The following is a 26,185-nucleotide window of genomic DNA, read 5'->3' as shown; positions in this document are numbered from 1 at the left end:
AATGCAAAAATGATGAAGTGACGTTGAAGTGTAAATCTTAAAAACCCAATTGAGGATCCCTGAGAGCTGTTCGATCAAGGGCATAGAAATAAGAGATTTAATCTGGACTATCAAAATTTGAACTGATAGTGGTCACATCAAATCTCAACAGATGCATGTCACATAAGATATTATCTCCATCAACAATTGTCATGTGACAACTAAATACTGACGACATTTATGAGAGATGGGAGGCAATACATAGGATTATGACAAAAAGACGTGCTCATCATGTTTATCATTAGTGATGAATGATGTGTCCTATTTCTAAGGTGTCAGAGTAAGATCATCTCAACCCGAGCAGCGGTGCAAGAAGGGAGTGTTTGGTCGGGAAACCAAGGACACCAAAAAATATCAAAAAAGTACAACATCAACGGGAGTCGAGCATCACCACAAAGAACGAGTGTCCAATCGGAGGATAAGGGAGCACCACAGACACAACAGTTCAGTCAGTCAGATTTGCAGTCTCATTCGACTAAACTTGAGAGGGAGGCTTGTGATACAGCAGATAATGTGGAGCTTTTGGGTGCGGTCAAAGTCAAGAGGGTTAGCTGACATAATGGTCCAAGTCAAGGAAGGGTCAACCTTTGAAGCCAACGCAGTCGATCAACGCGCCCGAGAGGTTATCCGACCGGGTCACTTGGCTAGTCGGACGTCGAGTCCATTAGGTTATCTAACCAGACCATTGGGTTGGTCGAACGATGAATCACTAAATATTGATGAATGTGAATAACTCAAGATGAGTCAACACTCTTTGAAGCCAAGAGTTATTTGCCACTTGAAGATTGCACGATTAATTAGCTAGGTTGAGTAGTCCAGCCGATCAGAACCATAGTCCAATCGAACATAATGGACACTTGGTCCGATTGAAACCTTTAGCCAAACAAATGGGTCGAGTGAAAGACGAGTTTCCAACAACACTCTATAAGTTCGATCGATTGGTCTTTATCAGCGATTGTCGATTGGATCACAGGATGAACTCAGTTAACTGACCATATAAGCATATGGTGGGCCCTCAATTCAATGGTCTTATATTCTTTTTTGATATTTTATGCCACGGAAGACAGAGAATATTCAACATGCAAACTTTACATTAGAAATTTCTTTTCTGCCAAATGCAGAGATTACATGTCTATTTTAGAAAAGGGATCAGAGTATTTTTATTATCTGTTCTTTTTTGGACACACTTTTAGATTCATGCATAGGTAATAGTAACACTATAAAATAAGGTCTCTATCAATAGGCATAAGTACACAATGTGACACATTTTTACATAGCTATTATTCTTTTCGTTGTTTATTTCTTTCACTTGATCACTAACTTAAATGTGGAAGGACATGTGCCGAAGACCTCTTTCCTAATTCGACCACTAACATCTCATAAGACTCAGGATTATGTTTATTGAATCAGAGTTTATAAATAGTCAACAAGCCACCTTTTTACCCATCATTTTTTCTATTTTTGGACGGAGAGCAGATCTCTTGATCCCCTGTTTATGGACTAGGGGATGAACCAGTCATATTTATGGACTAGGAGATGAACCAGTCATAATTATGATTGGATCGTGGCTGCGATCCGACCGCAATTAATTGTGATCCCTTCCTAAGTTCACCGTCCCCTCCAGATTATAATTTAGTTTGGAGAGGACGACCGAAGGCCACCCCCGCTCGACGTCCAGTAATCTGGCCGCCTCCGACCGTCCTCTCCGAACGAAACTATAATCTGAAGGGGACGATGAACCTAAGAAAGAATCACAATCAATTATGATCAAATTTTGATCATGATCCAATTATAATTAATTATGAGTTATCTATCTCCTCATTAAAGAAAAAAACTAGAAAATCTCTTCTCTTTTGGACGAGTTCACATAGCTAGATCTAGATCACGGATAAACAGGAACAAAGGGAGAAGTGATCTTTTCACTTAATAATATCTGTGCAAAATTTTCAACAATAGGATGCTAGAACTCATGGATGACCGGCCGCCAGGCCTGAATTAAGCCAGAGCTCCGGAATGTGCGCCCGCGAGGGCCACCGACAAACGTCGAGGCCTCAATGGCAGCCCCGCGCGGCGCGCGCGCTGGTCTGCGGCCCGACTCCGGACCCCAGACGCCGTCATCGCCCGCGGCGAGAAAGCCGACACGTGGCGTATCACCGACGACAGCGCTACTGCTGGCGCTGGCAGGCGCGCGACGCGTAGGCCGCCGTCATTGGCCGGCCTGCGAGAGGGCGCGGTCACCTTCCGGAAACTACATGCATGCGCCTCTGCTAACGCACAGCTGTGTAAATGCCGGATTCTACTCCACAACAAGCTCCATTTGTCATCTTGGCCGTCTCCGCGCGTCCGTTCCAGTCCATTGCAAGGCAATAACCATTATTTCGCATTGAAGACGATTGCAGCTTTAATTATCCTTCCTGTCCTGCCGGCTTCGGTTCTTCGAACGACGAACGCTCTCCCTTCCAATGGAAGAAGGGTTGGTGACGGCAGCGATCCTAAAACCCTAAACCCCAAATATACCCCCCAAAAGTTGGGCTTATTCAGCCCAAATGCACCTTGCAGAGGCCCAAAACAAATCCAACCAACATAACCAATTTTGACTTGATTAATTAGGAGTTTCAACTCTAATAAAGAGACTAATTAAGCTTAACTTAACTCTACCATATCGAACACCACAAAAATAAAGAAAAACTAGATAGTTGAGTGGTCATGTCGATCGATGCGGCTAAATTTCACATGCATTGAATCACTGATAAGCAACATTAATCTACAATCTATCTGTAGCCACTACGCTCTGGACAGCATTAATGCACGCATTATCCAGTTCATGTTCACCCACGAGCGCCCCTTGACATTCCTTCATATATAACAGCTCAACTAATCAATCGAACTTAATGAACAGCGAGATGGATATATCCTCTAGCAAGATAATTAGTGGCTATAGTTAGCAACCCTTTGTTCTGGGCACGAAGAGTTTGATGCAATTGTAGTAGGGCCACAGCTTTGAGATGGTAATCAATGTCACTGCTTCACTTTGAGATTGCAAGGGAGAAGTTCATGGTGGATGGGTGTCTCATTCAGAATGGTTAAGCTATCAAGATCTGATAGGAGAGCTAGCCTAATTGGAAATGCTGAAGCATGCATGATCACATTATCTGCTCACGGATTCATCCTCGTGATCGATAGACTTTTGCACTACCTTCCAACTTATGATCCTGTGGTTGTGTGCAGTGGGAAATTTCATTAGTAGATTTATATGAAACTCAGACCTTGCTGTGGGTTTAGGGATTGATTTTTATTTTTCTCCATCATCTAATGGAACCTATATATATTTGCAGTGTAATACGTTAATGTTTGAGGAATGGACACTGTCAAAAAGAATCTTTGTGAGCTACTGTAACTTGTCAAATCTCATCTCAAATCATACAATGGACACAATACCAACTTATCGATTGGCATTATATTACTACAAGAATAGTTAATAAGTCGGCAAAGCTAAAATAAAGACAACTATATAGTTGATATATCTATCTAAACAAATTCATCATGGTGCATGCATCCGTTACATACACAAGGTATTCGCCTTTTACTGCCACCTTGTGTATATAACGGATGCAAAGTTTTTAAGAAATTATCTGTCTCAAAGACTTGTCATATAAATTAATTTGTTGGAATAGTGATGATGATGATGGTAGGATCGAAAGAGTTAGAAGAAGGATGGAGGGGTAAATATCGTTCATCACTTTTTCATTTTTTGGAAATCACGATCGAGTAAATATAGTGGAATTAAAAATAAGTAAATAAAATAATAATACAAGTTGGACTTTCTCCTTTGTCAAGATCGCACTTGGACTTTCCAATTGTCTGCCTCCTCGTCAGGACTTTCTCCTGCCTAACTCCTCACTAGGACTTTTCCGTTACCTAACATCCAGTTAGGACTTTCCCAGTCAAGGCTCCTGTCAACCTTGATCTACTTGACTTGTATTCTCATCAACTTGGTCAACCCTTTGACCATCTCCATAATCGGACGATTGCACCAGCAATCTCCTTATATTGTCAAACATCAAAACTCAAACTCTGACTCAAGCTTGACTCAACTCAAGCTTAGTCAAACTGGTCAAACTTGACCTAGGAAAATTGCCCCAACAAAGTCTTTATTGTCTAGTCTCATTAGACTTCTACTATCTAGTTTCCAACTAGGTCTTTACTGTTGGAATTTAATGTTCGATGCGCAACAGAAGATATGAAAAATTAGATTAAACAACTTTTAATAATTTTTCACAACAAAATAATTTTGTTTAGATCAAGCTAATGATCAAGTTTAATTATAAGAATTTTACAAATTCTCTTATAATTAAACATGCAAACATTTTATATATATATATATATATATTTTGTGTGTGTATAGATTAAAATCATTACCAAAAACTTTTTGGATCTTGAGTTTGTGTTGGAGATTCGCAAGTCATCATAATTCTTTCAATATCATGATCTTCTTAACCAATTCTTTAAAGCAACCGATAGACAAAAGTGTGTGCTAACATTTTTAACTTTTCTCATAAATTAATAATATATATTTTTATAAAATTTTATTGAGGATACAATCAAAGTTCTATATTGGAAAGATATGAAAAAAATCATATATTTAAAAGGACGTAAGATATCTCCATTGGTATGAGGACTTTTGGGTAGAGCTTAAAAATAAAACCATGAGAACTTAGGCCCAAAATGGACAATATCATGTCATTGTGGGGATATATGAATTCCTTTTGGACACAGCAAGTGGTATCAGAGTGAGACAACTCTTCTTTGACTAATCATCAGAAGAGCAACGAGCTAGAGAAAGAAGAAGACATTGAAGCTTGAAGCCCTAATTTCAATGAGTCAAGAAATTATCATTCAAGAAGCTCAAGTTTAAAAATGGATTCTCAAGATGGATTCAAATACGATATCTGAGCACCTCCACCATTCAAAATTGGAAGCTTCAATATTTAGAAATCAAGAGTAAAAAATTTCTTCAGGATGGACATAGAGCAAGGGTTTGCTTTAATGAAGGGATTTCAAACTCCAATTGATGAAAATGGGAAGCACCTTAAGAAAAAGAAATAGACTGAGGATCAAATCAAGAGATGTGAGACAGATAATAAGGTAACTAAATTATTGATTAGTTTATTTTCAATCGCCATCTTGTGCAAAATCGGAGAATATCAAAATGTCAAGGAGCTATGGAGTAAGTTGGCGAAGCTTCATGAAGATCCAACATCGATGCAAAGTGAAGAAAAATTCAAAAAGGGAAACTCATTAGATCAAGAACAAGAGATTTCAGAGGTTGAGAGATGCTCAACATTCAAGGACGAAATCAAAGAGTCATCCACCTCAAGGATTGAGGGGAGCATGGTTCGTTGACACTAGAACAAGAAGAGGTTTCTACATTCGGATCAAATGAAGAATCATGTGCCTCCTCCACAAGCAAAGGTATAACAATTTTAATTTGTAAAAATAAAAATCATATCATATGCTTTAAGTGTAGGGAGAATGAATACTACAAGAGTAAGTGTCCAAAATTTACCAAGAAGAAGGCTCAAGTGGCACCCAAGGGCAAGGAAAAGCCAAAGGAGACCTTACCCGTGATATGCAAAGGCAAAGAGCGCATTGTGTGCTTCATATGAAATAATAAGGGGTATTACCGGAATTAATGTCCAAAGAAAAAGTTTAACAAGAAAGGAAGTTCAAATAAAGGGGGAGCTTCCAAGGGCAAAACTAAGGTACCATTAGTTAATGGTACTTGTTTAAATAATGATAAAAAAACATGGTAGAAATGACTTTTATCATTTTAATGATATTTATCATGAAAATAAAAAGTATGAAAAATTTAAGGACAATTACAAGTCATTTAATGTTAGAACTGCTTTACCTAAGAATAAGCAGGTAGAAAATAGTTTAGACAAGAAACCAAAAAAAGTTCAATATGTGCCTACAAAGAAAAGTGTCCAAAGCAATAATAGAAATTATTATATTTGATTTAAAATATTTATATATACATATATATATAATTTGTCTATTAATCAATCAAGGATCCAGAGTTCGAAACTCAGTTGCACGTATTATTGAGAATTTTTTCATTAATCAATTAAAAATCTAGACTTCTCTTTATTCTCATATCATAGAATTGACAATACTATGAGAAGAGAAAATTTTATAAATACCTTAGCTTGCGATGTTAGAAAACATACTTTTTTCAATTTTTTTTAATTTTTTTGACTAAAATCAAGTATGATATTAAATTAATTTTTTATAAGGAAAAATTCATGACATATACATTATTGCATGGGTCTGATGCACCTTACCCAATATATGGACGGTCTTTTAGCTAATTAAAGTTAAGTATAATATTTATTCTTTTCAGTTTTATATCAGCATTGTAGCTAAAATTAAATATATTATTTTTTTATCAGTTTAATATATGATATAAAGAATTAAATTAATTTTTTATGAAGGATGAAGGAGAGTCTGTTACCTACATGTGTCTATATATTATATTACATGTGCAACTAGGCGGAGCCACTTATAGCTTTGGTAGGGTAGTTGTCTCACCATAATTTTTTATAAGAACCCTAAGAGGGGTATAAAATTATAAAAATATTAAAGCCTTGTCCTACTAAAAAAAATAAAAATAGAAACAATACTAAAAAATTATAACTATTTTCTATGATCTAATTCTTCTTCCCTCTACTCACGCAATGCACATAATATAACATATCCACACAATTGCTAATATATATAACATATCCACATAGTTCAAGTATAAAAATATAAAATGTCCAAAATAAAAAAGGATTGTGATTTATTTATTTATTAAAAAAAGTTACAATTAAAAAATAAAAACATTTTTCCTATATTTGCAATTTAAGCCAATCACCCACATTTGTGCACAAACTTCGAAAACCCATCCCATCCACGTCCCAATCCACCATGAAGTAACCAATCTCCAAGACCCCAAAAAATAATATCAACAATTAATTAATCCGACAATTAGACCTTAATAAAATTTTGTCAAATAGATCCTTATTCTTTCCTTGAATCACTCCATTGGAGAGAAGCCACAAATGGTTGGTGACCCGATTTAATCGGCCGTGACATGAACCGGTGAACCAACCCAATTGAAGTAGTAACAGTTGGGTTGAGGCCTCATATTTCAATATAATCCGCCAATCGATTGAAGTTGGACGTGAGACCAACCTGGATAATCTTCAAGCGAGCATTAATGTCCCAAGAAGACATTGTTCCCATCAAAATAAATCCGGTCAATTGGCCCACCTTATGGGTCATGTGAACCATGTGCCACCATGTGGTGGTTCGCCCTTCTCGGTCCCACTTCATCAACTTTTGCCCCCAATCTATAGAGAGAGACGAGAGGCATGACCGCGATGTGCAAACGACTTCTAAATTCTTAAATATTAGAATCCTATTCCTTGATATTAGTCCTTGTCCTAAGTATTCATCTAGGTTATCGATAATGACATTCGGGGCATATAATCTTCGTGTCGCTAGGCTATCGGTTGAATTCGTAGGACCGAAACATTAAGTAAACTATTTTGATTTTAATTTTGATTTTAGTTTGGTTGAGCTAGTGTTCATCTTGAAATCCTTGCTCGTCCACCATCAAAGCCAATTGAACTCGATAGAACTCATTGGCCTTCATATCAATTGAAAATGAAGGCAAACCCAACGTCCACGCTCGATCCATCATCCATCTTTGATCAGTCAAATCGATCATCAAAAATCTCATTTGGTTCCGCGCCTATCACGCTATGTCCTTTTCCACTTTTCCTATCCTTCACACCCTCTACTTATAATAAATACAAATCCACCCTTGGCATATATGGTAAGCGCATGATATTCTATCCGAATTAGGCATCATGTCATGCACTTAATGTGACAAACCAACCTAATTAGTTTCTTCCTCCCTCTTTCCTTCTTATTCACTACTTAACCTTAGCTCTCCTTTCCATCTTCCTCCTCCTATAGCTTTTTCTTGATTGACCTTGTTCCTCTCTCTCTATATATGGGTGTAATTGATATCATGGATGCCAAGAGTACTAGTTCATTAGGGAACCCTAACCCTAATATTCTCACTCCACATCCTTCCAAGTCCTCGGTGGCCATCCGCTTCCTCCGCGTCCTCTCCCTCGTCCGGCACACGGCCTCTTCGTCGCCCTCCTCCCGAGCCTACAGGATCCGACGTGCCGCTTGCTCCTGCATGGTGTACTCGGCCGGCCCCCGTCGGGCTTGGAGTCGCGCCTTGCTCCGTAAACTCGTCCGCCGTCGGCGCGGTCCTCCCCGTCGTCGGCGCGGTCCTCCCCGTCGTGACCTCCCGAGGCCGGCGGTGATAAGTCGAAGGCGCAGACCCGTCGGTGGAGATCGGTTGGAGGTCGCGCTCCGGCGGGTGGTGCCGGGGGGAGCTGGCATGGAGTACTGCAGGCTGCTTGAAGAGGCGGCTGACTACGTGAAGTGCCTGGTCATGCAGGTAAGGCTCATGCAGAGCATTGTGGATTTTGAGTCTCATGTTCATTCGGTCAATAAGAGATCAGAAATCGATCCAGGAGATCGAAATTAGGGTTTTAAGCTTTGCTAGAAACATGCAGGCGATTAGGGTTCCATGCAGTGAATATGAACGAGGAAGAACAGGTTTAACTTCCCTAGCTATGTAATTAATTATACATGTATGAATGTTTTAGTTATATATACAAGTAATGTTAACTTAAAATATTATGTGAATTAATTTATTAGTTATCATAAGTATGTTCTTGAGTGATTTCTAACAAGGAAATGTTGAGGATAATTAAGTAGAAGAATGAATTGAAGCTAGACTTGTTAATCAATTGATTTAATTTATGAAAGTTTTGGTTGTTAATTAAGGATTAGGTGGGTATATATGCATGTGAATTAACAGTTTTTAGTGACTTTATTTGAGAATTGTTTTTTTTAAGCATTGGTGAATCTGAATTTTATTGGAAAGTAAATTGGAATTCCAATTAATTTATTTTATATACTCCTTTTTTCTCTGAATAACTGATTTATATTAATCTATGATTATGATTAGTTTAAATGAATGAATTAGTTTATGGATTTTTTGGTGAATTTCTTTTTCTCTCACAATTAATATGATCCCTAATTAGTAGTTACTCATTAGATAATTCCTTGTAATAAATTAAAAACAAAGATAGGTGCATTGTTATGGTTGAGCTATCTAGTGTTGCACTACCTACCTCATCGGCTTATTTTTCCTCCTTCATCACCTTCTTCCTTAACTTATTCACGGTGACACAAGTAGCTGGCCATACTTTGACCGGTTGTCGGTCGATAGCGGTATGATTCTCCGACATGTTGACGACAATGCTGACCTATCATTGGAGGCAAGAAGGAAGATTCTAACAAATATTTGAGGGTATTATAAAAGAGGAATCTTATTTGGAACTTCTTGTTGACGTAGTTGGTATCTGCATAGATGCTTGCTATAATTTATAAGAAATTTTTCACACAAAAAAAAATCAATGAGAAAAACCCCGACAAAGATCTGGTATTAGACTATAGGGATTTTACCAAACCCTAGTTCCAATATTTAAAATCTCATGATCCATCTTATTTGGTGATTTTTTGCTCCTATTACATTACATCCGGAACAAATTTTTGACCTATATATTTAAGCAGTTTTTGCGGGTGTTCTTGGCCCATACCTTGGAAGCTTATTCAAACTTTGAACTTGTTTTGTATGTGTTGTAAGGGGTGATAACGGGTGATAACGCTCACCTCTAAGCGTCTCTGCACGGTCCATCCCAAGGCTGTGAAAGGATGGTAAATCATGGTACTGAGTGACCTCATATCTAACGGAATGAACTCTAGAGGATTCAAACTTTACTCTTGTATTATAATTTTACCATCCGAGTACCAATTCGTGAATAATGTGTCTTTTGTTTTCCATTGATCTTCCCATCAAAAACTAACACAAAATGGGCACCCATGCATTTCCATGGCCCAGCCTGCACAGTGCCATGCAATTCTCATTCCTAGGCCCATTTTCAACCTGTACATTCGGCCCAACTTAGGAACGGGCCAACTCAAACCCGAGAATACCCGTGTATATATATATATATATATATGTTGAATAAATTTGAATGCACATTCAAAAGTCGACCTTAAAAATATTCATCCCATTTGAAATTTAAATTTCTAATTCTTTTATTATTTTTCTAAGGGCTTGAATCAGACAGAAATAGCACCATTGAGTTACTTTGCTCAATCAAATAGGAAAAATATATAACTCATAATTCTGAATATACAATGAAATCTTGAAGTATATTCAGAGAAAAAAAAAAAAGTGTGGTTCCAACCTTGCCACAGTATTTGACATGGATTGTGGCTGTCCATGTTTCTGATTGCTTGGGGTCCAAATCCAGGCATCATGGTTTGCTTTTATGGCATGATTTGAGCTTATCTTCTATGGCTCAATGGACCTCATCACTGTGCTTATCTTCTACACTTTCAAGTCCTCCTCCTTCTTGTCATACTTGCACACGACCAAAAGAGGGCAATTACTCAATAGAGTTGACAGTGAGGGGTGTTTAAAAAATCTTAGGCAATTTATCAAATATACTCTCATTGATTGAAATTTATCAAAAGATATGATCCTAGAATATCCTTCACTATTAAGACACAGGTTATTTCTACAATTAGATTCATGAGAATTGAGAAAAATATCGGCTTTTATAAGTTTATAAGAGTTAAAAAAAAATTAATTTTAAGGTACAAATAATTTATGAATCAATTACATTTTAAAACAGGCAAAAAAAAAAAAAATAGTGTTAGTAGGCACAAGTAATTTACCAATATGCTTTTCCTCTGCTTTTAAAATTAAATTTTGACTACTAAAATTTTCTAGACAATTTATGTAGAGTATTGATTCTTTCTCCTTTCCAGAAGTAAAATTTAACCATAAATTCGTTTATAATTTAGCTTGCACCTATTTTGACTTACCTTTCTTATATTTTAAAATAAATAATTTATATTTTTTTTCTAATTTCAGTCGATTAAACTATTTCATCAAACAACTTGATATGTAGACATTGATAAAAGGATTGCATGGTTAGCTTCAGACTCAATGCAACTTCAGTTTGCAATTTAGAGAAAGTTAAAAGCAATCAAATAGCTAACTTCAACTTGAAAATAGGGATAAACTTTGCTTTGCCACTGAAACTTAAGAGAATATTTTGAACAAGGAATACTACAATTTGGTTATAAGCTGAATGAATCATCAATAACCTTTCTAATGATTGCAGAATTACATCAGATAATAATCAAGATAAGAATAAGCAGGCAGTATTCTCAGGCAAGAATAATGTTCGCGTTGCAAAGCTTCTTGCACTAGTTTCTCCTCGAGTGTCCCTACGTGCAAAAGCACTTCGGCTCGATGATCAGATCTGAGTGATTCGTGCGAGCTTGTTAGCCGGCAGTGCGTTGCAAAGATTTCTAAGCCATTATAGCAATAGCAGCTTCAAATACTGCACAAACTGAAGCTCATGGGAAGATGGAATTCTCCTAATTGTGCTCTAGATCATCCTCCCAAAAGGCACCTAGCTGAAATTTCGATAACCATTCATGTCAGAAGAGCTAATGAAGTTTTGCAATATAAGATATCGTGTGAAACGGAGTTTATGTTTACCTGAGAAGATGTAGTATCGAATCCAGAAATGAAAGGCTGACGTGCGGTTCGATGAAATGTCGGTTCCAGCATGTTTAATGAGTTCTGGATCTCTATGTCATTAGGCAAGACAGAGTGGAGGAGGGAAGTTCCTTGTTGAGGCTGGTGAATGTATGGTGCTGTTACCTCTGAAGTCTCTAATGAGTAAACCGAATTCGGCATAGGTCCACAAGTCTGATGCATCTGAATTTTAAGAATTTTTCGTCGAGCATTAACTCAAGGTTAGCATATGAACCAGTAGAAGTAGCTGGAATATTTGTAACTTACATCCTTGGGAATGAGAGCTTCGAAATTGAAATCTGATTGTGGATTTACAGTGGCTAGCTTCATAGATAGGAACTACAGAACATGTAAAATAGCAGAGACTTCAGGTGGTGGACATTTTAAAGGATTCTTCCATCAAACATAGCTAACTTTCTATATGAAAACACTACCTCAACTTGGTGTTGCAACGACTGAACATAGTTTATGATCTCATCAAGCATGACAGCCTTTCCGGTTACCTACACGAATAAGACCGAGTCCCTAAGAACTGAAAAGTTCTTCAAGATTTCAACTAAAATGATCATATTATTTTGATACCTTATTGCAGCCAGGAACCAGATCTTGCAGTAACTTCATCCTCTGGCTTATTTTTTCTCTCCTCACCTAATGAAAACATATACAACATCAATGAAGACTAAAGTGCACAAAGACTAACAATAATTCGATGTCTATTGACATTAAAGACTGAAAAATTCGTACCCTCTCAGCAAGGCTATGGCTGTCTGTTGCTTGGCCTCTTCTTGCCCTGACATGGATGTAGTCCTTGGGGGGCTCCCCGGACTTGGAAGAATTATCGTTGCCTTGTTTGTGACCATTAGTTTTGTTGCTGCTGCAACCATCGTTCTGCTCTTCCTTTGGCTTAACTGCATCAGTCTCTGTTCCATTCTTCTCTGTGGATCGACATCTCTTGGAACTGGGATCTTCTTCCTCAGTCGCCTGGAATTATACAAAATTGCATCTTTCTTTCTTTCTGGTTTATCCCGCAACTTACTGAACTAAAATCAATAAAAGAAAGAGAGACTTACAGTGGGAGGATCTATAGCAGAATTGGCAATACCAGTCGCCTTCACCTTGTCCCTCGGAGGTGCCTTCCGTTTCTTTGAAGGGCCTCCTAAGCTTAGTTCTCCACTGGCAGCTGGATTAGACGCAGAATATTCCTCTCTTCCACTCAACAGTTCGGCGTTATTTATGTCGACCCGCAATCCGCCCACCGCGGACGTCTCCTTTCTGCCCTCCGGCAGCCCAATTTGGAGCGTTGACACCCTCGACAGCCTTTCAGCATCGAGAATCCCAAGTTGAGCCGCAAGGTGACCGTAAGTCCGGCCAGAGAACTGGTCCAAATGGGAAGCCGGCATCATCGGAATTCCGGACAACGGAAGGCAATCGCTGGCCTTCGGCATGTACGGATGGAGTTTGTTTGGGGAATTAAGTCGAACACCTATCGGGCGAGATTCACCAGAGTTGCCGACGTTGGGTAACAATCCTCCCATAAGCTTGTGGAAGGCCATGCCGTCGGCGGCCGCCGGGAAGCTCGACGCCGCAACGGAGCTCAGCGACGACTCAAGATGACCGCTCGGACCCATCCCCTGGTTCCAGTTCAGATCGAGCAGCTGATCCGGCTGGCCGCAATACATCGCTGGCGAGGTAAAGATCCCTCCTTTCCAGTAGAAAATCGCTAAAAACAAGAAGACCTTCCCAATTCAGCTGAAAATCCGCAGCTAAAGCGAGCGAACCCACTACAGAGCGGTGAAAAACCTCTGCTTTTTGTAAAGCAAAGGGAGGGATCCAAAGCGACAAGGAAGAGGAAGCGCAGCAAAAGGAAGCAGCTTTGGGAGGGCAGCGAGAAGAAAATGGAAGGTAGGTGGTGTAAAAGCGAAGGGCAGAGTGAATGGAAAGGAAAGGGCAGAAAAGAAGGATTTCTGAATGGGAGAAGTGAGGGAAGGTGGAGGAAAAAAAAAAAAAAAAAAAACGAACTGTTGATGACCCTTACTTTATGGTGCCATTATTTGGAGATGAAACAAGGGGGGATGCTCTCAAAGATGCCAATCGCCAACCCGTCCGCCATGGATGGATGTCAAGCTCATGATCAAGTTCTTGTGCCCCAAAAGATGAAGAGGATAAGAATGAGAAAAAGGCAGAGTCCAGTGTCGGGAGAGGAAACTCCGAAAAAGGAAGACAGGGAACGAGTCGAAGAAGGAAAGTCTGTTCCGTTCAGATTGTTTTTTTTAAAAAAAATTATCTTAAAATAAAATTTATATCTATTTTTTAAATTTATATACAATAATTTTTTTTTTAAAAAAAATCTGTTCGAGAAAAAAATCAACAAGAGGGTGTTTATTATATTTCAAGTGGTTATGCATTCCTTGATTTTTTTTAACTTGATTGTTTAATTAAGTTGGATAATTATTTATTTATTTATTTGCTTGTTTTCTTGTTCTTTAGTTATTTTCACAATTTCTCTTCATCCAGTTAATTTTTAAATGAATTTAATATTATAATTTTGTTGAATTATCTGCATAATTCATGTTGAATTACAGCTATTAACTACTCCTAATCAAGGCTAATTTTTTTTTTTATGCCAATGACAACTTTTAGTTGGGAACTCAACGAATTGAAAAAAGGATTAACATGATTAAACCTCAATGATTAAGGCTTTAGGGTCCATGTTGAGACTTTACAATTTAACAAACAAAAATTTAAACAACTAATCTACCTATTATATTTATCAAAAGACACATTTCATTCTTAAAATACTCTTAGGTCGCAACTAATTTTGTCGCGTTAACTATGGCCCTTGGTTGCAACGGCCAGTTATGATCGTTGGTCACAGCCAAATTACAAATCACGATGGCCAATCGTAGTTAGGAGGTCGGTCACGATCTAACCGTGTGACCATGGGTCATCATCATCTTGGCCTAGTCAACCTAGTCATAATTTGTCACTATATGTTGTAATTAGCATGGCTATTAGGATGATCACCGTTTTAGCTACAATTAGCTTAATCATGATTTTACGACTAGAAGCTACTATTGTGGTCACTAGCTCTGATCAATTTTTTTTTATTTAATAAATAGTATTTTATAAAAATAATCTAGAAAAAAAAACTTAGTGCAACGATAATTTTAAAATCATGAGTTAAATTTTAACAAGAGGTAAATGGAGGGTTTGGATATTATAACAATTTTGAGGGGGTTTAATGTTAAAAGGAAGCGATTTGGGTTGGGTTGTTAGGTCAATCATTGCTCGGCGTAGTCAATTAAATTATTTATATTTTCGTTGTCATCGATTACAGTGAACCGGGTTCTTGTCGGGTTCAGCGGCAATTAGTGCAATGAATCCTCCTCCCATTATTCCCCGGCCCGTTGATTTCGGTGCTATCCCTCTCGACCAAATATTTTTCTTTCTTAACTTTGTCCCCACGCCGTCTTATTATTTCTTATATTATTACATCTCGAACCTTTTTTTTAAACCGGTATCCTATTCTGTGAACTAATTAATTATAGACCGTTCTATCCCACCGAATAATGGTTCTTGACGTGAATAATTATCTTCGGGATTGTGGTGTCGTAGTAGGATATTGAAATTGTTATGTAGATATCTGTGATTCGAATTTTAGTTATGACGTATTTATAAAAAAAATTCTTCCAAATAAGGGGTGTAACTAAAAGATACTGGACTTCTAGGTTGGTCGTCGCATGCGCTTCCTGATTTATCCCGGTGAACGGTGGGAAACTTCCGTGGGGTCGAGCCAGTGACCTCACAGATATACAATGAGACTAACTGATATTATCATTTTTGCCCCGAGACTATGGTGCAACGGTAGGACATCCAGGTTGTCACCTAGACACCTGCGGTTCGAACCCCAGCTATGGAGAATTTACAGGAATTTTTCCTCCAAATGGAGCACGCAACTAAAGGATGTTGGGCTCCTGGGCTGCCCGCTGTGAGCGCTTCCCAATTTACCCTGATGATCGGTGGAAAATTTTCGTGGGACCAAGTCGCTCATCCCAGGCTCGACGTTACCTAACCTGGTTAATCACTTTTAGACGTGAATAATGTGTTCCCGGGGTTATGGTGTCGCGGTAGGACATTCAAATTATCACCCATGTACCCGTGATTCGAACCCCAGCTACGACGTATTTACTGAAATTTTTCCTCCAAATGGTTAGTGTAATCAAAAAATGTTGGGCTTCTGGAGTGATCTCTATGCGCGCTTCTCGATTTACCCTAGTAATCGATGAAAAACTTATATGAGATCAAGTCAATCACTCCAGATATAGTCAATGATATTAACTGAAATTATTATTTTTTTACGTGAAAAATGTACTCTATCTTTTATCACCCTATAATAAGTTACATTACGCAAAGGGATCCTAAGATCTTCATGATATAAAATGAGTCCTTACTTCAACCCTTTTCAAGACTATTAACAAAGGCATCAGTTCAAATTCAAATAGTATGAATTGATTGATTAATTAACCATTAATTAATTAATTAAAATTGCGTATAGTCAAGATCTAACTAACAGCCATGCAAATATTAATTAGTTAATTAATTAATGAACCTGGCGTAGGAGGATGGAGTGCTAGCCCACTCCACCTCGACTTCTTAATTCTTTCATAAATCAAACTCTATGATATATTTTGTTTTTTTTTTATTTGAAGTCAATAATGGCCCCATCTTGATCAAATTGGGTGGAAATCGATGAAACAGATTTTATTTTGTTTTGTTTTATTTTAAATTTTTGGACCATAAAAAGAAAACGTGTTACCAGACTTTAAAAGTATAACATTAACATTAGGGCAAACCTTTAAGGCCCTAACTTGGCAACCACCATCTTGCATTATCCTTTTTAACTAATACAGATTTATCACTGATGTGACGAGCATTAACTAACACGAAAATGCATGTTTGATTTCTCTGAGCATTTTGTTGCAGCGGAGTACGTTTACCTCCTACGTCCATGCCGATTATAGAAAAGAAAGTAAATTATCAAATTATTATATAATCGACCAGTGATTAACGAATAAAAAGAGTTTTTTTTTTCCTTAGATACGTGCCGATCAAAATTTATCTCTATCTTATTATAATAAATCTATTATTAATTTTTCTAAGGGCACTCACTCGTAAAATAATTTAACAGGGGTTACGGATCTAAACGGATCAATCCGTGATAGGCCAATTTAATAGATTCGTGGATTGACCCACCTAATCCGTAATTCATATATATAGAGAGAGGGAGGAGGGGGATGAAATCATAAGCTGATATGCAATCCATCTCGCGTTAGATTTTCTAACGCGTCAAATGAGTTTTTGATAGGCTAGCTTGCCTCACTGAGTTTTTGATGGATTGACCCGTTAGACAACTTTACTCGGCGATATAATCCGGATAGAAGACAATGCGATGGCACATGTGGCAATAGGAAATCATAAAACAACTATCCAACTTCAATCCCACTTTGAGTCAAACCATGAAGTAACTCAGACTAGTCCTTACGGGATGCTCAGTTGACTAGAGGATAACAAATTTACTACAATGAGATAGAGAATCAATTTCTGATGAATACATACCCTCAAAAAAAAAAACTCCTCTCACCTCCTAATCAACTTGACAGTCAGCTATAATTGATCCTGTGATTTCCCTTCCCTAATATAATTTAAAGATGGACTATAAAAGATATCTGGAATGAATATAATCATCTTTTTGCACTCGGACTATCCCACACGAAATCGGCCCCATCTCTAATTTGGCCCGACCTACTGTAGCCCAAACTTAGCCTAATTGATAAAAACTAAAAGAGAAGACCATCTATCTTAGTCAGGCACTAGTCAGACGATTACATATACTGCAATCCTAACCTTATTAATAAAACTTGGTAAACTACCATTTTATGTTATATTTTCTCTCCTAACCAAAACAAATTAATATTTAACAAAGTTTATAGTGTTAGACAGGAAATACAATCCATTTTCTTGTATAAGAAAATAATCCGGTTTGAAAAAGAAAAAAAAATTAGGAGGCAATGATTCCATTCTAAAACAAAGCCTGAAAATGCTATAAAATCAGAAAATAAACACAGGAAAGAACGAACTGTTTCTATAACCTTAATTTGGTTGCTATAAAGAAATTGTGAAACCCAGTTAACTTGAAAAATTGAAGATAGACTACATGAAGCCGATTGTACTCAATTTAATCTGTTATCAATAAACAATTTTGTCTGCAAACAGTTATTACATAAATAGCATTTTAAAAAGATTCAAGGAACCACAGCCGATTAGCTAGATGTCATTTTAAAGAGCTTGCAAAAAACTTACTTGCGAGTCACCTACAACTCGCTCTCAGCATCGGATGGCTTCCCATTGACCGCGACTAGCTCCGTATCGAAGATTAGGGTGGCTCCACCTGTAAGATTTCAGTATAAAGCAGTGATCAAAATTCAAAACCAGACAATAGTCAGTCACTAATTTTTCTACTCAATCATTTAAAATGTTGATTCAGTCACAAATGTTCTTTGGTTCAACGGGATCAGATTAATGTAGGTTCCTAGTTAACCCAGGTTAAACACCAAGGCAGACTATGTTCTTAGCAGTGTTAGTTGGGACTTTCATCATTTTAAAAAAAAAATGGGATCAAATCTATAATATCTAACACAGTTAAACCAACCTGGGATCTTTGGAGGTGATCCTTGGGCACCATAACCAAGTTTTGAGGGAATTTTTAGTTTTCGCTTTTCACCGACACACATGCCCAAAAGCCCTTGGTCCCATCCTGAACAAGGCCAGTAGCATCAGTTTTGAGATGGTTGATGTGGATAGCCACATCCAGTAACTGTTTACGTAGAAGTCAGAAACAAGATGACAAGATCAAGCAATCAAAATAATGAGGATATAACCAAATTTCTTACAGATAACAGAAGCAAGATAATTTCAGAGGTGACTAAAAAGAATGCAAACGCAAAAAATCCACAGGACCTTGTTTTTCATGTTTCACTAGGTTTTTCTTTCCACATTTATTATCTGACGAAGCATCTCAACTCTCAAGATTATGAAAGTGAACTCATATCATTACTTATGAAATATTATGATTATAGGAGAGCAAATATTCAGAAATAGCCTGAGAATAATGCTGTCACAAAATAATCAACTGATTCAACAAAAACAAAAACTAAGAATAATAAGATAAACAAGGATCATTCAAGTGACAAAAAGAAAAAAAAAAGAGAACTTATTACACTAAAGTCTGAAACATTTGGAATGAAAATGGAGAGTAAAAAATAAGTAGCTATGAAGCTAGATAAGTACTGATAAATGAGCATAAATAAGAGATATTTCAGTAGATTATGGACATTAATCTGACCAAAATTTCTGAATTCGAAATGGACCAATAAATTTGGGCGAAGAACATTCCATCCCAAAGTGACTAATCATTCATGAGGGAGCCAACCATCTAATATATAGATATAATCGATCACCGTACTTGTTCATGTGGACTACTAGAGAAAAAGTATCCTAACTTCACCCCAACTCAACATGTTACATGGTATCAAAGCAATTCTTTCCACTGCTTGACGATAACCAACTCCAATGTCTCATCAACAGAGGCTTCGTCTCTGGACACACAAACTGGCCTCACCAGCTCCTTCAACTGAAATGGCAAGTGATGGCCACGTCTTCGACTTGCCACCTTCACATCTAGTGCCGCCAGAAAGTACACCTCTTCCTAGTCTCATGTGACCATAAGTAGATAGACACAGGAGGTGACTCCTGTCTGCATCTTCACAATCCGGCTGAATTTGTGAAAACAAGTAAAGTGTTTGGGGTACTGTCATTTTGCAGATAGCCTTGATGTCAGCCCAAATTCGTTGCTGATAGTATTTGCTAATGAGGATGTCGAAAGGCCTTGACACGCAAAACAAGTATTCTCTTTTCCCAGTAAGCTGTTCTTGATGCACTGAACAAGTATCCTCTTTTCCCAATAAGCTGTTATGTTGCTGCTAGTGTTTGCTTTTGAAAAGATCAGGACAAACAACCTTCGGAAAAATCCAGGAACACCAGATTTTCTACTCCAGAAGAGACATATGATGCCATGCTCACTGAGAATTAACAGGAAATAAAAATTCTTTCATGTAGTAAAGTGTTTGAGGTACTGTCATTTTGCAGTTTATATATATATATATATATATATATATATATATATATATATTTCTATTGAAAACTTATCTAGCTAATTAAGAAGGGAGACGAAATGGCTGGAAGAACAAATACGAATTAGGAGCAAGGATCGAATCAGATGATTTGTGTCTCAACAAGTAATGCTGGAACAAGCACAACCTTACTGAATCCTATTTTTCAGACTTATATCGGATAGATCTTCTAACTATTTAATCTAATCTCATAACATGTGGCTTTTTGCTAAGGTTCACAATTTAATTGGACCTTCCCCAAGATAAAAAAAAAAAGGTAAAAGATGGAGACAGTGCACGAATTTAGTGGGAGGCAAAGAGCTCACTTGTTATGACTTGATTCTTAAACAGACTTTAGGATTCAGTTTTCTTGATAGAGCCAAAGAAATAGGAAAAGCAGTGACTCAAACATATTCCCAGAAGGGTAATTCAACACAAGCCTATGAGATAAGTAGAGTTTCATTTGTATTGCCCATTGAAGATTATACATGCAAAAATGTTATATTATCTTCGATGGCCTTTTAAAAAATAACACATGTGTGAACTTTTTTGAGCAGTCTTATTTCAGAATTTGATCCTACCAGAGTTCACATTCTTGGCAAAGGTGATGCATCACTTTCACTTCAATAATTATGTTTTATTGTTTAACACGTCAAAGAGTTATGATTGATTCAGAAGATACTTCAGGTTCTGCATTGTTGTGTAGCCTCATGGTAAAAAGAGAGAAATGGAAATGTGATTATTGTAAAAATAATGGTCATGCACAAACACTTGCTGAAAATTACATTGTAGGTGCACAAGATCAAAGTAGTCACTTTAGGTGCAATGGGGACCATGCGTGAGGACAATGTGGTGGTCATGGTTCTGAATAAGCTCACAAGTCCAAACATAATGATAGTTTGCAAGAGATTACTCCAATGTCAACATAGGAGGTGCAAACTCTCATGAAGTTATACAAAAGTTAAATTCAATCTCTATTGCAGCTTCATCATTTACCACAGGCTTAGAGTCTCCAGATTCCTCTTCACTGCATCATTTTCATTTGACTCAATTAATTATCTCATATTTGTTCACTCCTTGCATATAGAAACCCTTCTATTTCTTTTTGTATTATTGACTCAAGTGCGTCTAATCAAATAATTGATTCCTCATTTATTTTACCATATATTATATGCTCAGCTAGATATAAAGTGAGCATAGCTGAAGGCAATTTTTCCCTCAATCTAATAAAGGTATCATAAATGTTAGTTTTATCTATGCAACTCTCGCATGTTTTGCATGTTCTTTTTTTTACAACTAATCTTTTGTTTATTAGCTCTCATACCAAGTAGGAAAAAGGATGGTTTTTTGGGATGATTTCTCAATCAATCCCTTTGCCCTAAACTTTTAATTAGATAATAAGATATGTTTATCACATTGCATATAAGTCCCTAAACTTCTTGATATACAAGCTAAGCACTTAACATTTACAACAAAATACACACCATATATTGGAATCTAAATAGAAGAGATCTGTGCTTGCTGCTTACATGCTAAGGAAACAAAAATGCACAGAAAACCACATCCAATAACTTTAAATCTCATATAAACTGACAAAAAAATAATGGGTATCAAGTCCAATAACTTAATTATATCTTACATCCTATTCCAGCACAACCGAATACCTAAAAAGGTTGTTTATCATATAATTTAGTGTTTGAGACAAAGATAGCTTTAGATATTTCATAGCATGTTTACATGACTTAGACTTGCAATTCGATGAGTTCAAAGAATTCAGTAGTACAAGTTGCAACCACAAAAGAGGGTTGCATAGCCTTGAGCCAATCACAATTTTTCATGGCTCCCTTGATTAGGTGGAGAAAATGGTATCTCATGAAATCTAAGGATAGATGTCATTGTCATTACTCATGAGAATCATGCATTAAAAACATTTTCAAATTTTCTTGATTGCCTCTTTGAAAGGAGGGTGTGGTTAATATTAAGTGGCATACCCTTGATCACCTGACCACTGCCAAGTTCAAATTCAATTGGGTCTCCTCTTTCAAAACTGGAGTCAAACACTTCACCACTTGTAAGTGAACCCTGCAACATATACCAAAGAAAGGGGAAAATTTTTCTTAGCGAAATTAAAAGAAGTAAATAAACACAAATCGAATATAGCAAAAGGGCAGCTTAATTTAGCAGTTAGAAATCACTTGCAGATTCAATCACCAAGCCAAGAATTCCGTTTATTTTTCAGAAAATTTGAAATCCTATGCTTACCCAGTAAATGTTTAAATTATACAAATCCAGACAAAGAAAGTAAATCTGGAAATGAATCATTCAAAGCCACCTGACAGTTTTTAAAGATAGTTTCAAGTTTCAACAACATTAACAGATACAAGAAATGGAATGAGTAGTATGGTACCTTTAAGGTATGAGGATCATTATGGTATTTATTGACATGTAAAATACATATTTGATTACATATATGTTGGGAGAGTATTTTACCATTAGAAAAATGTTCTTTATCCATTCAAATATAACATGCAATTGCTAGATTGTACGATAGGTCAACTAACTCTACTGTTATGAGTCAGTCATGCCTTTTTGTTGATGAATAGGGACGGAATGACCAATGGAGAAGGTGATTCAAACTTCACTTATGCTAATTTATTTGCTTCTATTTTCTCTTTGCCATGATTTTTTTAGAAACATGAGGCGACTTGTATTAGAAGGTTTAATTCTCACCAGCATTTGGATTAAAATCAAATTTGTTTAAGTGAAGTCATGTAACATCTATCTTGCATGTAAACAATTACATCATTTCATTAAACTGCTTAGGGAAATCAACATAGCTTTTAATACCAGAAACAACTTCCAAATCCTGATGTAGAAGTTGGAGATACTAAAAGAAAGGAAAACAATATGCAAAATGAGAAAAGAAGAGAAACTAGCAAATCATGTTCATTTCAGCTGCACATTGGAAATAGTCAACTCGAAATTTAATCCAATTCATTATAGTGGTATCGTGGAATAAGTCACAATGTTGTCACATCTTACTCGATAGTGGACTTTAATTTTGTCTCCTTTGTGAGCTTGAATAGTGCAAGACTTTGGTTTGTACTGCAAACACAAGAAGATAAAAGTCAAGTCAACCAAGTTAAATATAGACTATAAAAAATTATTTCAATGAAGCTATCTGTCTAAGCAGTTTAGCATCTTCATGCCACCCTATATGTTGCATTGAATAAAAGAAATGAGACAATAAGCTCTGTCATAGGAAGAACTTGGAGAACTGAGCAATTATTCTAGTTGCCAACAATGGGAGGAAAGAGATTCAGACACCTAATATCATTGATTTAGTTCATCTTCAAATTTCAATTTGGTTACATAAAGGCCTGAAAGAGGAAACTCTAGATTGTGGAGAATAAGAAAGCGCTAACAAAATCTGGTTATTTATGCAGCAATTATATTGCCAACAACCAATAACCATGAGTAAACCAAAAATAGAAAGGAGCTTCCAAGTCTATATGGAGCGTTAACACACTCCAAAATATTTACAAGGCCTTTTCCAGTTCTGTATAAAATTGCTGACAGGGACAAATAGGAAAAGGTCAAGCAAACTACTTGTGTGGCCTACAGCAGGTCCTCTAGTTGGAACAAGAGGGAAAAAGATCAAGTATCTATTCAACCAAACAAATCATCCATTTCAACCTATAGCAGGTTTATAGTTGGAACAAGAGGAAAAAAGATCAAGTATCTATTCAACCAAACAAATCATCCATTTCACTTGTAGAGTTTCTATTGGGCTTCAAGGTGCTTATTCTGAAATCATTCTGTATATGTTCCACAAAAAAAGTAAAGGAAAAAACCTAGGCAACTTCTAAAATCTATTGCTCAGTGACGCATCATCTTTCCTGACTTCGTTTAATTCAATGCCAGGAGAAAACTCGTTCATCAAAAAGTGATATTTCTCTAACTCAACCTATCATGTGTTATCAGGAAAAAAAAATTGCACGATGTTAGTCACCATCTATAATGATTCAAACTTTTCCGCCCCAATATTTAATCTACAAAATTTTTTTTTTTTAAAAAAACAGGTCCAAACTACAAAGATTTTTATTAAAAAAAAGAGATGAATAGCGAAAATATTTTTCTATATACAAAATAGATGAAGAAATCAAAAGGAAAAGAGTACCTTGACCCCGATCTGGAGTTCCGTCACGTCGCCCGTCTTCGTAGCAGAAGCTGCGAAAGAAAAAACGAATGAGGCGATAAGCTAAAGATCACACAAAGACGGAGGAAAAACAATTAAGAGATATATGATTACCAAGTACTATCAAAGCAACGGATAACACAAAATAGAGGTGAAGCCTCGCCATCGCCGTCCCCCCGTCGCTCGTTGAATTTGCGCCTTGCGTCGCGTTGTCTGCCCAGATCTGGAATTATACGTGGGATCCTGATACGATATATCAGCCGGCCACGACAAGGGTTTCTTTGTTGTATCTAGGGAAAAGACCTGATTTACTCCTAAATGTTATGTCTAATGCCCGGTTCCCAAACATTTTGAAAAGGCTAAATTAGTCCTAAACGCTATTTTATTTTTATTTATTTATTTATTTATTTATTTATTTTTATTATTATTATTATTATTTTTTTTTTTTTTTGACTAAATCAGTTCTTCCGTCATTTTGGAAGTTAAATTAGACGGAAAATGAGCACATGACTTGCACAAGCCACAGATTTCTTCATCTAAAATCCAATTCTACGATTGTATGGAATCTCTTTTAATTATATCCACTATTTTAACTTAGAATTATTTTAAATAATATGCATGTTCAAAATATTATCAGAATCATCATTCAAAAATCACATCAATCCCAAATACACATCCAATTGACTATGGGATTGACTATGCATATAATAGTACCACTACATGATCAAACCATGGATATGTATAACATTGAAAGTCACGATAAAACACCCAAAAGACTATTACATGAAAACAAAATTATTTATTGCTTATAGATTCGTGAGAAGAGTTAGCCTTCAAGACATAATTTACTGGTGAAGACAATGATGGTCTCATTCTACATCGAGCATCTGTGTAAGATCTCAGTCTCGAGACTATTGTGAAGCTAGTTCCGTTTTTCACAAAAGCAGGTTTGTGAATATTAATTGACTGGTTAACCTATAATTGTCAAGACAGAATAATTAATTAGAAAACATGAAAAACTGATTTGATAATTTATACAACTATTAAAACTAATATCACAGAATTAAAGCAACTTACATTTATAGAGGATATTGAGTATGAGCTCCCTTGAATACACACCCCAACTTGATGTGGTCTTCTCACCTGTATAATTACAGAAGAATATATACAAATAAAATATAAGAAAGCATAAAAAAAAGTAATAGATTTGCTTTGATTTGAGATTACTTGTAGTTTTTCCTTTTTGCTTGGTGCCAATGTATTGTCTCTGAGATCCGTTGGAGCTTCGTCTGGTAAAGCATTGCTTTGTTGTGAGTTGTCTTCTTGCAGCGTTGCTCCCCATTGGTGGACATTATTATTTCCCTTGCAAGTACTTTGATTATGTCCTGATCCACCGCAGATCCTGCATTTGTTGCATCTTTTTGCACCTTTCAATTTATTATTTTGAGCTACTGTATTTTTTTGAGAAGTTGCATTTTTTTTAGAAGATGTAGGAGGTTCATCTGGTTCCCTTTTCTGTAGTTTCGTTGGCCTTCCAATTTTTTCTTTGTAAAAGGGTTGTAAAGGTTGGGGCAAGTCACAAGCAAGCCACAAATTTGGTCCATTGACAGCCATTATTGACAATGCATAACACCTTCGATATGTCTCGGTCAAGTAACAGTGATGGGCATATGCCTCTGGATTATCTTTTTTGCACCAAATTGCGCATACAACGTGCTTGCAAGGAATTCCTGTCAAATCCCATTTTCTACAACTGCAAGTCCTAGTCGATAAGTCAACTGAATGCTGATCAAGATGATCATCTGACCTCGTTATCTGGTAGTGCATCTCATCTGATTTCATAGGGGAATAAGCAGCAACATCCATACTTATCTTCGCTAACAGATCTTTAATCTTGGGACAAATTTGGCTCTTCCATTTCTCAACCTTCTCTCGATTCAACAAAAATCTATTCATCAAAAGATT

At 36.7% G+C, this 26,185-nt stretch overlaps 3 protein-coding genes across 4 annotated transcripts; 1 reads left to right on the top strand and 2 right to left on the bottom strand.

The window, feature by feature from the left end:
* The first annotated feature begins 7,983 nt into the window (after window positions 1-7,983).
* Window positions 7,984-11,503, top strand: LOC121974359 (transcription factor IBH1-like). Its single transcript, XM_042525379.1, has 2 exons — window positions 7,984-8,563; window positions 11,373-11,503. Exons 1-2 carry the CDS (start codon window positions 8,102-8,104, stop codon window positions 11,385-11,387), a joined length of 477 nt encoding a protein of 158 aa, XP_042381313.1. The 5' UTR covers window positions 7,984-8,101; the 3' UTR covers window positions 11,388-11,503.
* On the bottom strand, window positions 11,244-14,042 carry LOC121974358 (transcription factor bHLH78-like). Of its 2 annotated transcripts, XM_042525377.1 has the most exons (8): window positions 13,830-14,042; window positions 12,865-13,514; window positions 12,539-12,775; window positions 12,377-12,442; window positions 12,229-12,297; window positions 12,062-12,133; window positions 11,756-11,977; window positions 11,244-11,670 (listed from the first exon to the last, which is right to left on the bottom strand). In XM_042525377.1, the coding sequence occupies exons 2-8, from the start codon at window positions 13,471-13,473 to the stop codon at window positions 11,632-11,634; spliced, it is 1,314 nt and encodes a 437-aa protein (XP_042381311.1). In that variant the 5' UTR covers window positions 13,474-13,514; window positions 13,830-14,042; the 3' UTR covers window positions 11,244-11,631. The 2 variants fall into 2 exon arrangements, with proteins under 2 accessions (XP_042381311.1, XP_042381310.1); XM_042525376.1 differs by having other exon boundaries at window positions 12,865-14,041.
* A 3,925-nt stretch (window positions 14,043-17,967) lies between these two features.
* LOC121974357 (peptidyl-prolyl cis-trans isomerase FKBP15-1-like) lies at window positions 17,968-24,505 on the bottom strand. The gene is made up of 6 exons (XM_042525375.1): window positions 24,335-24,505; window positions 24,203-24,252; window positions 23,065-23,127; window positions 22,014-22,104; window positions 18,504-18,608; window positions 17,968-18,242 (listed from the first exon to the last, which is right to left on the bottom strand). The coding sequence occupies exons 1-6, from the start codon at window positions 24,384-24,386 to the stop codon at window positions 18,166-18,168; spliced, it is 438 nt and encodes a 145-aa protein (XP_042381309.1). The 5' UTR covers window positions 24,387-24,505; the 3' UTR covers window positions 17,968-18,165.
* Window positions 24,506-26,185: the final 1,680 nt, after the last annotated feature.

The sequence above is a fragment of the Zingiber officinale genome, chromosome 4B (assembly GCF_018446385.1).
Source record: "Zingiber officinale cultivar Zhangliang chromosome 4B, Zo_v1.1, whole genome shotgun sequence".
NCBI classification, from domain to species: domain Eukaryota; kingdom Viridiplantae; phylum Streptophyta; class Magnoliopsida; order Zingiberales; family Zingiberaceae; genus Zingiber; species Zingiber officinale.
Note: the sequence above shows the minus strand (reverse complement) of the source record. Positions and strands in the feature narration are given on the sequence as shown.

Coding starts and splice junctions, on each gene's coding strand:
- LOC121974359 (XM_042525379.1), top strand. CDS start 8,102: ATGGGTGTAATTGATATCATGGATGCCAAGAGTACTAGTTCATTAGGG.
- LOC121974358 (XM_042525377.1), bottom strand. CDS start 13,473: ATGTATTGCGGCCAGCCGGATCAGCTGCTCGATCTGAACTGGAACCAG. Junction 12,298..12,376: donor TGGTTCCTGGCTGCAATAAG/GTATCAAAATAA, acceptor TTATTCGTGTAG/GTAACCGGAAAGGCTGTCAT. Junction 11,671..11,755: donor TCGATACTACATCTTCTCAG/GTAAACATAAAC, acceptor TCGAAATTTCAG/CTAGGTGCCTTTTGGGAGGA.
- LOC121974357 (XM_042525375.1), bottom strand. CDS start 24,386: ATGGCGAGGCTTCACCTCTATTTTGTGTTATCCGTTGCTTTGATAGTA. Junction 24,253..24,334: donor CGTTGCTTTGATAGTACTTG/GTAATCATATAT, acceptor TTTCTTTCGCAG/CTTCTGCTACGAAGACGGGC. Junction 18,609..22,013: donor CAGTGGTCAGGTGATCAAGG/GTATGCCACTTA, acceptor GGCCTTGTTCAG/GATGGGACCAAGGGCTTTTG.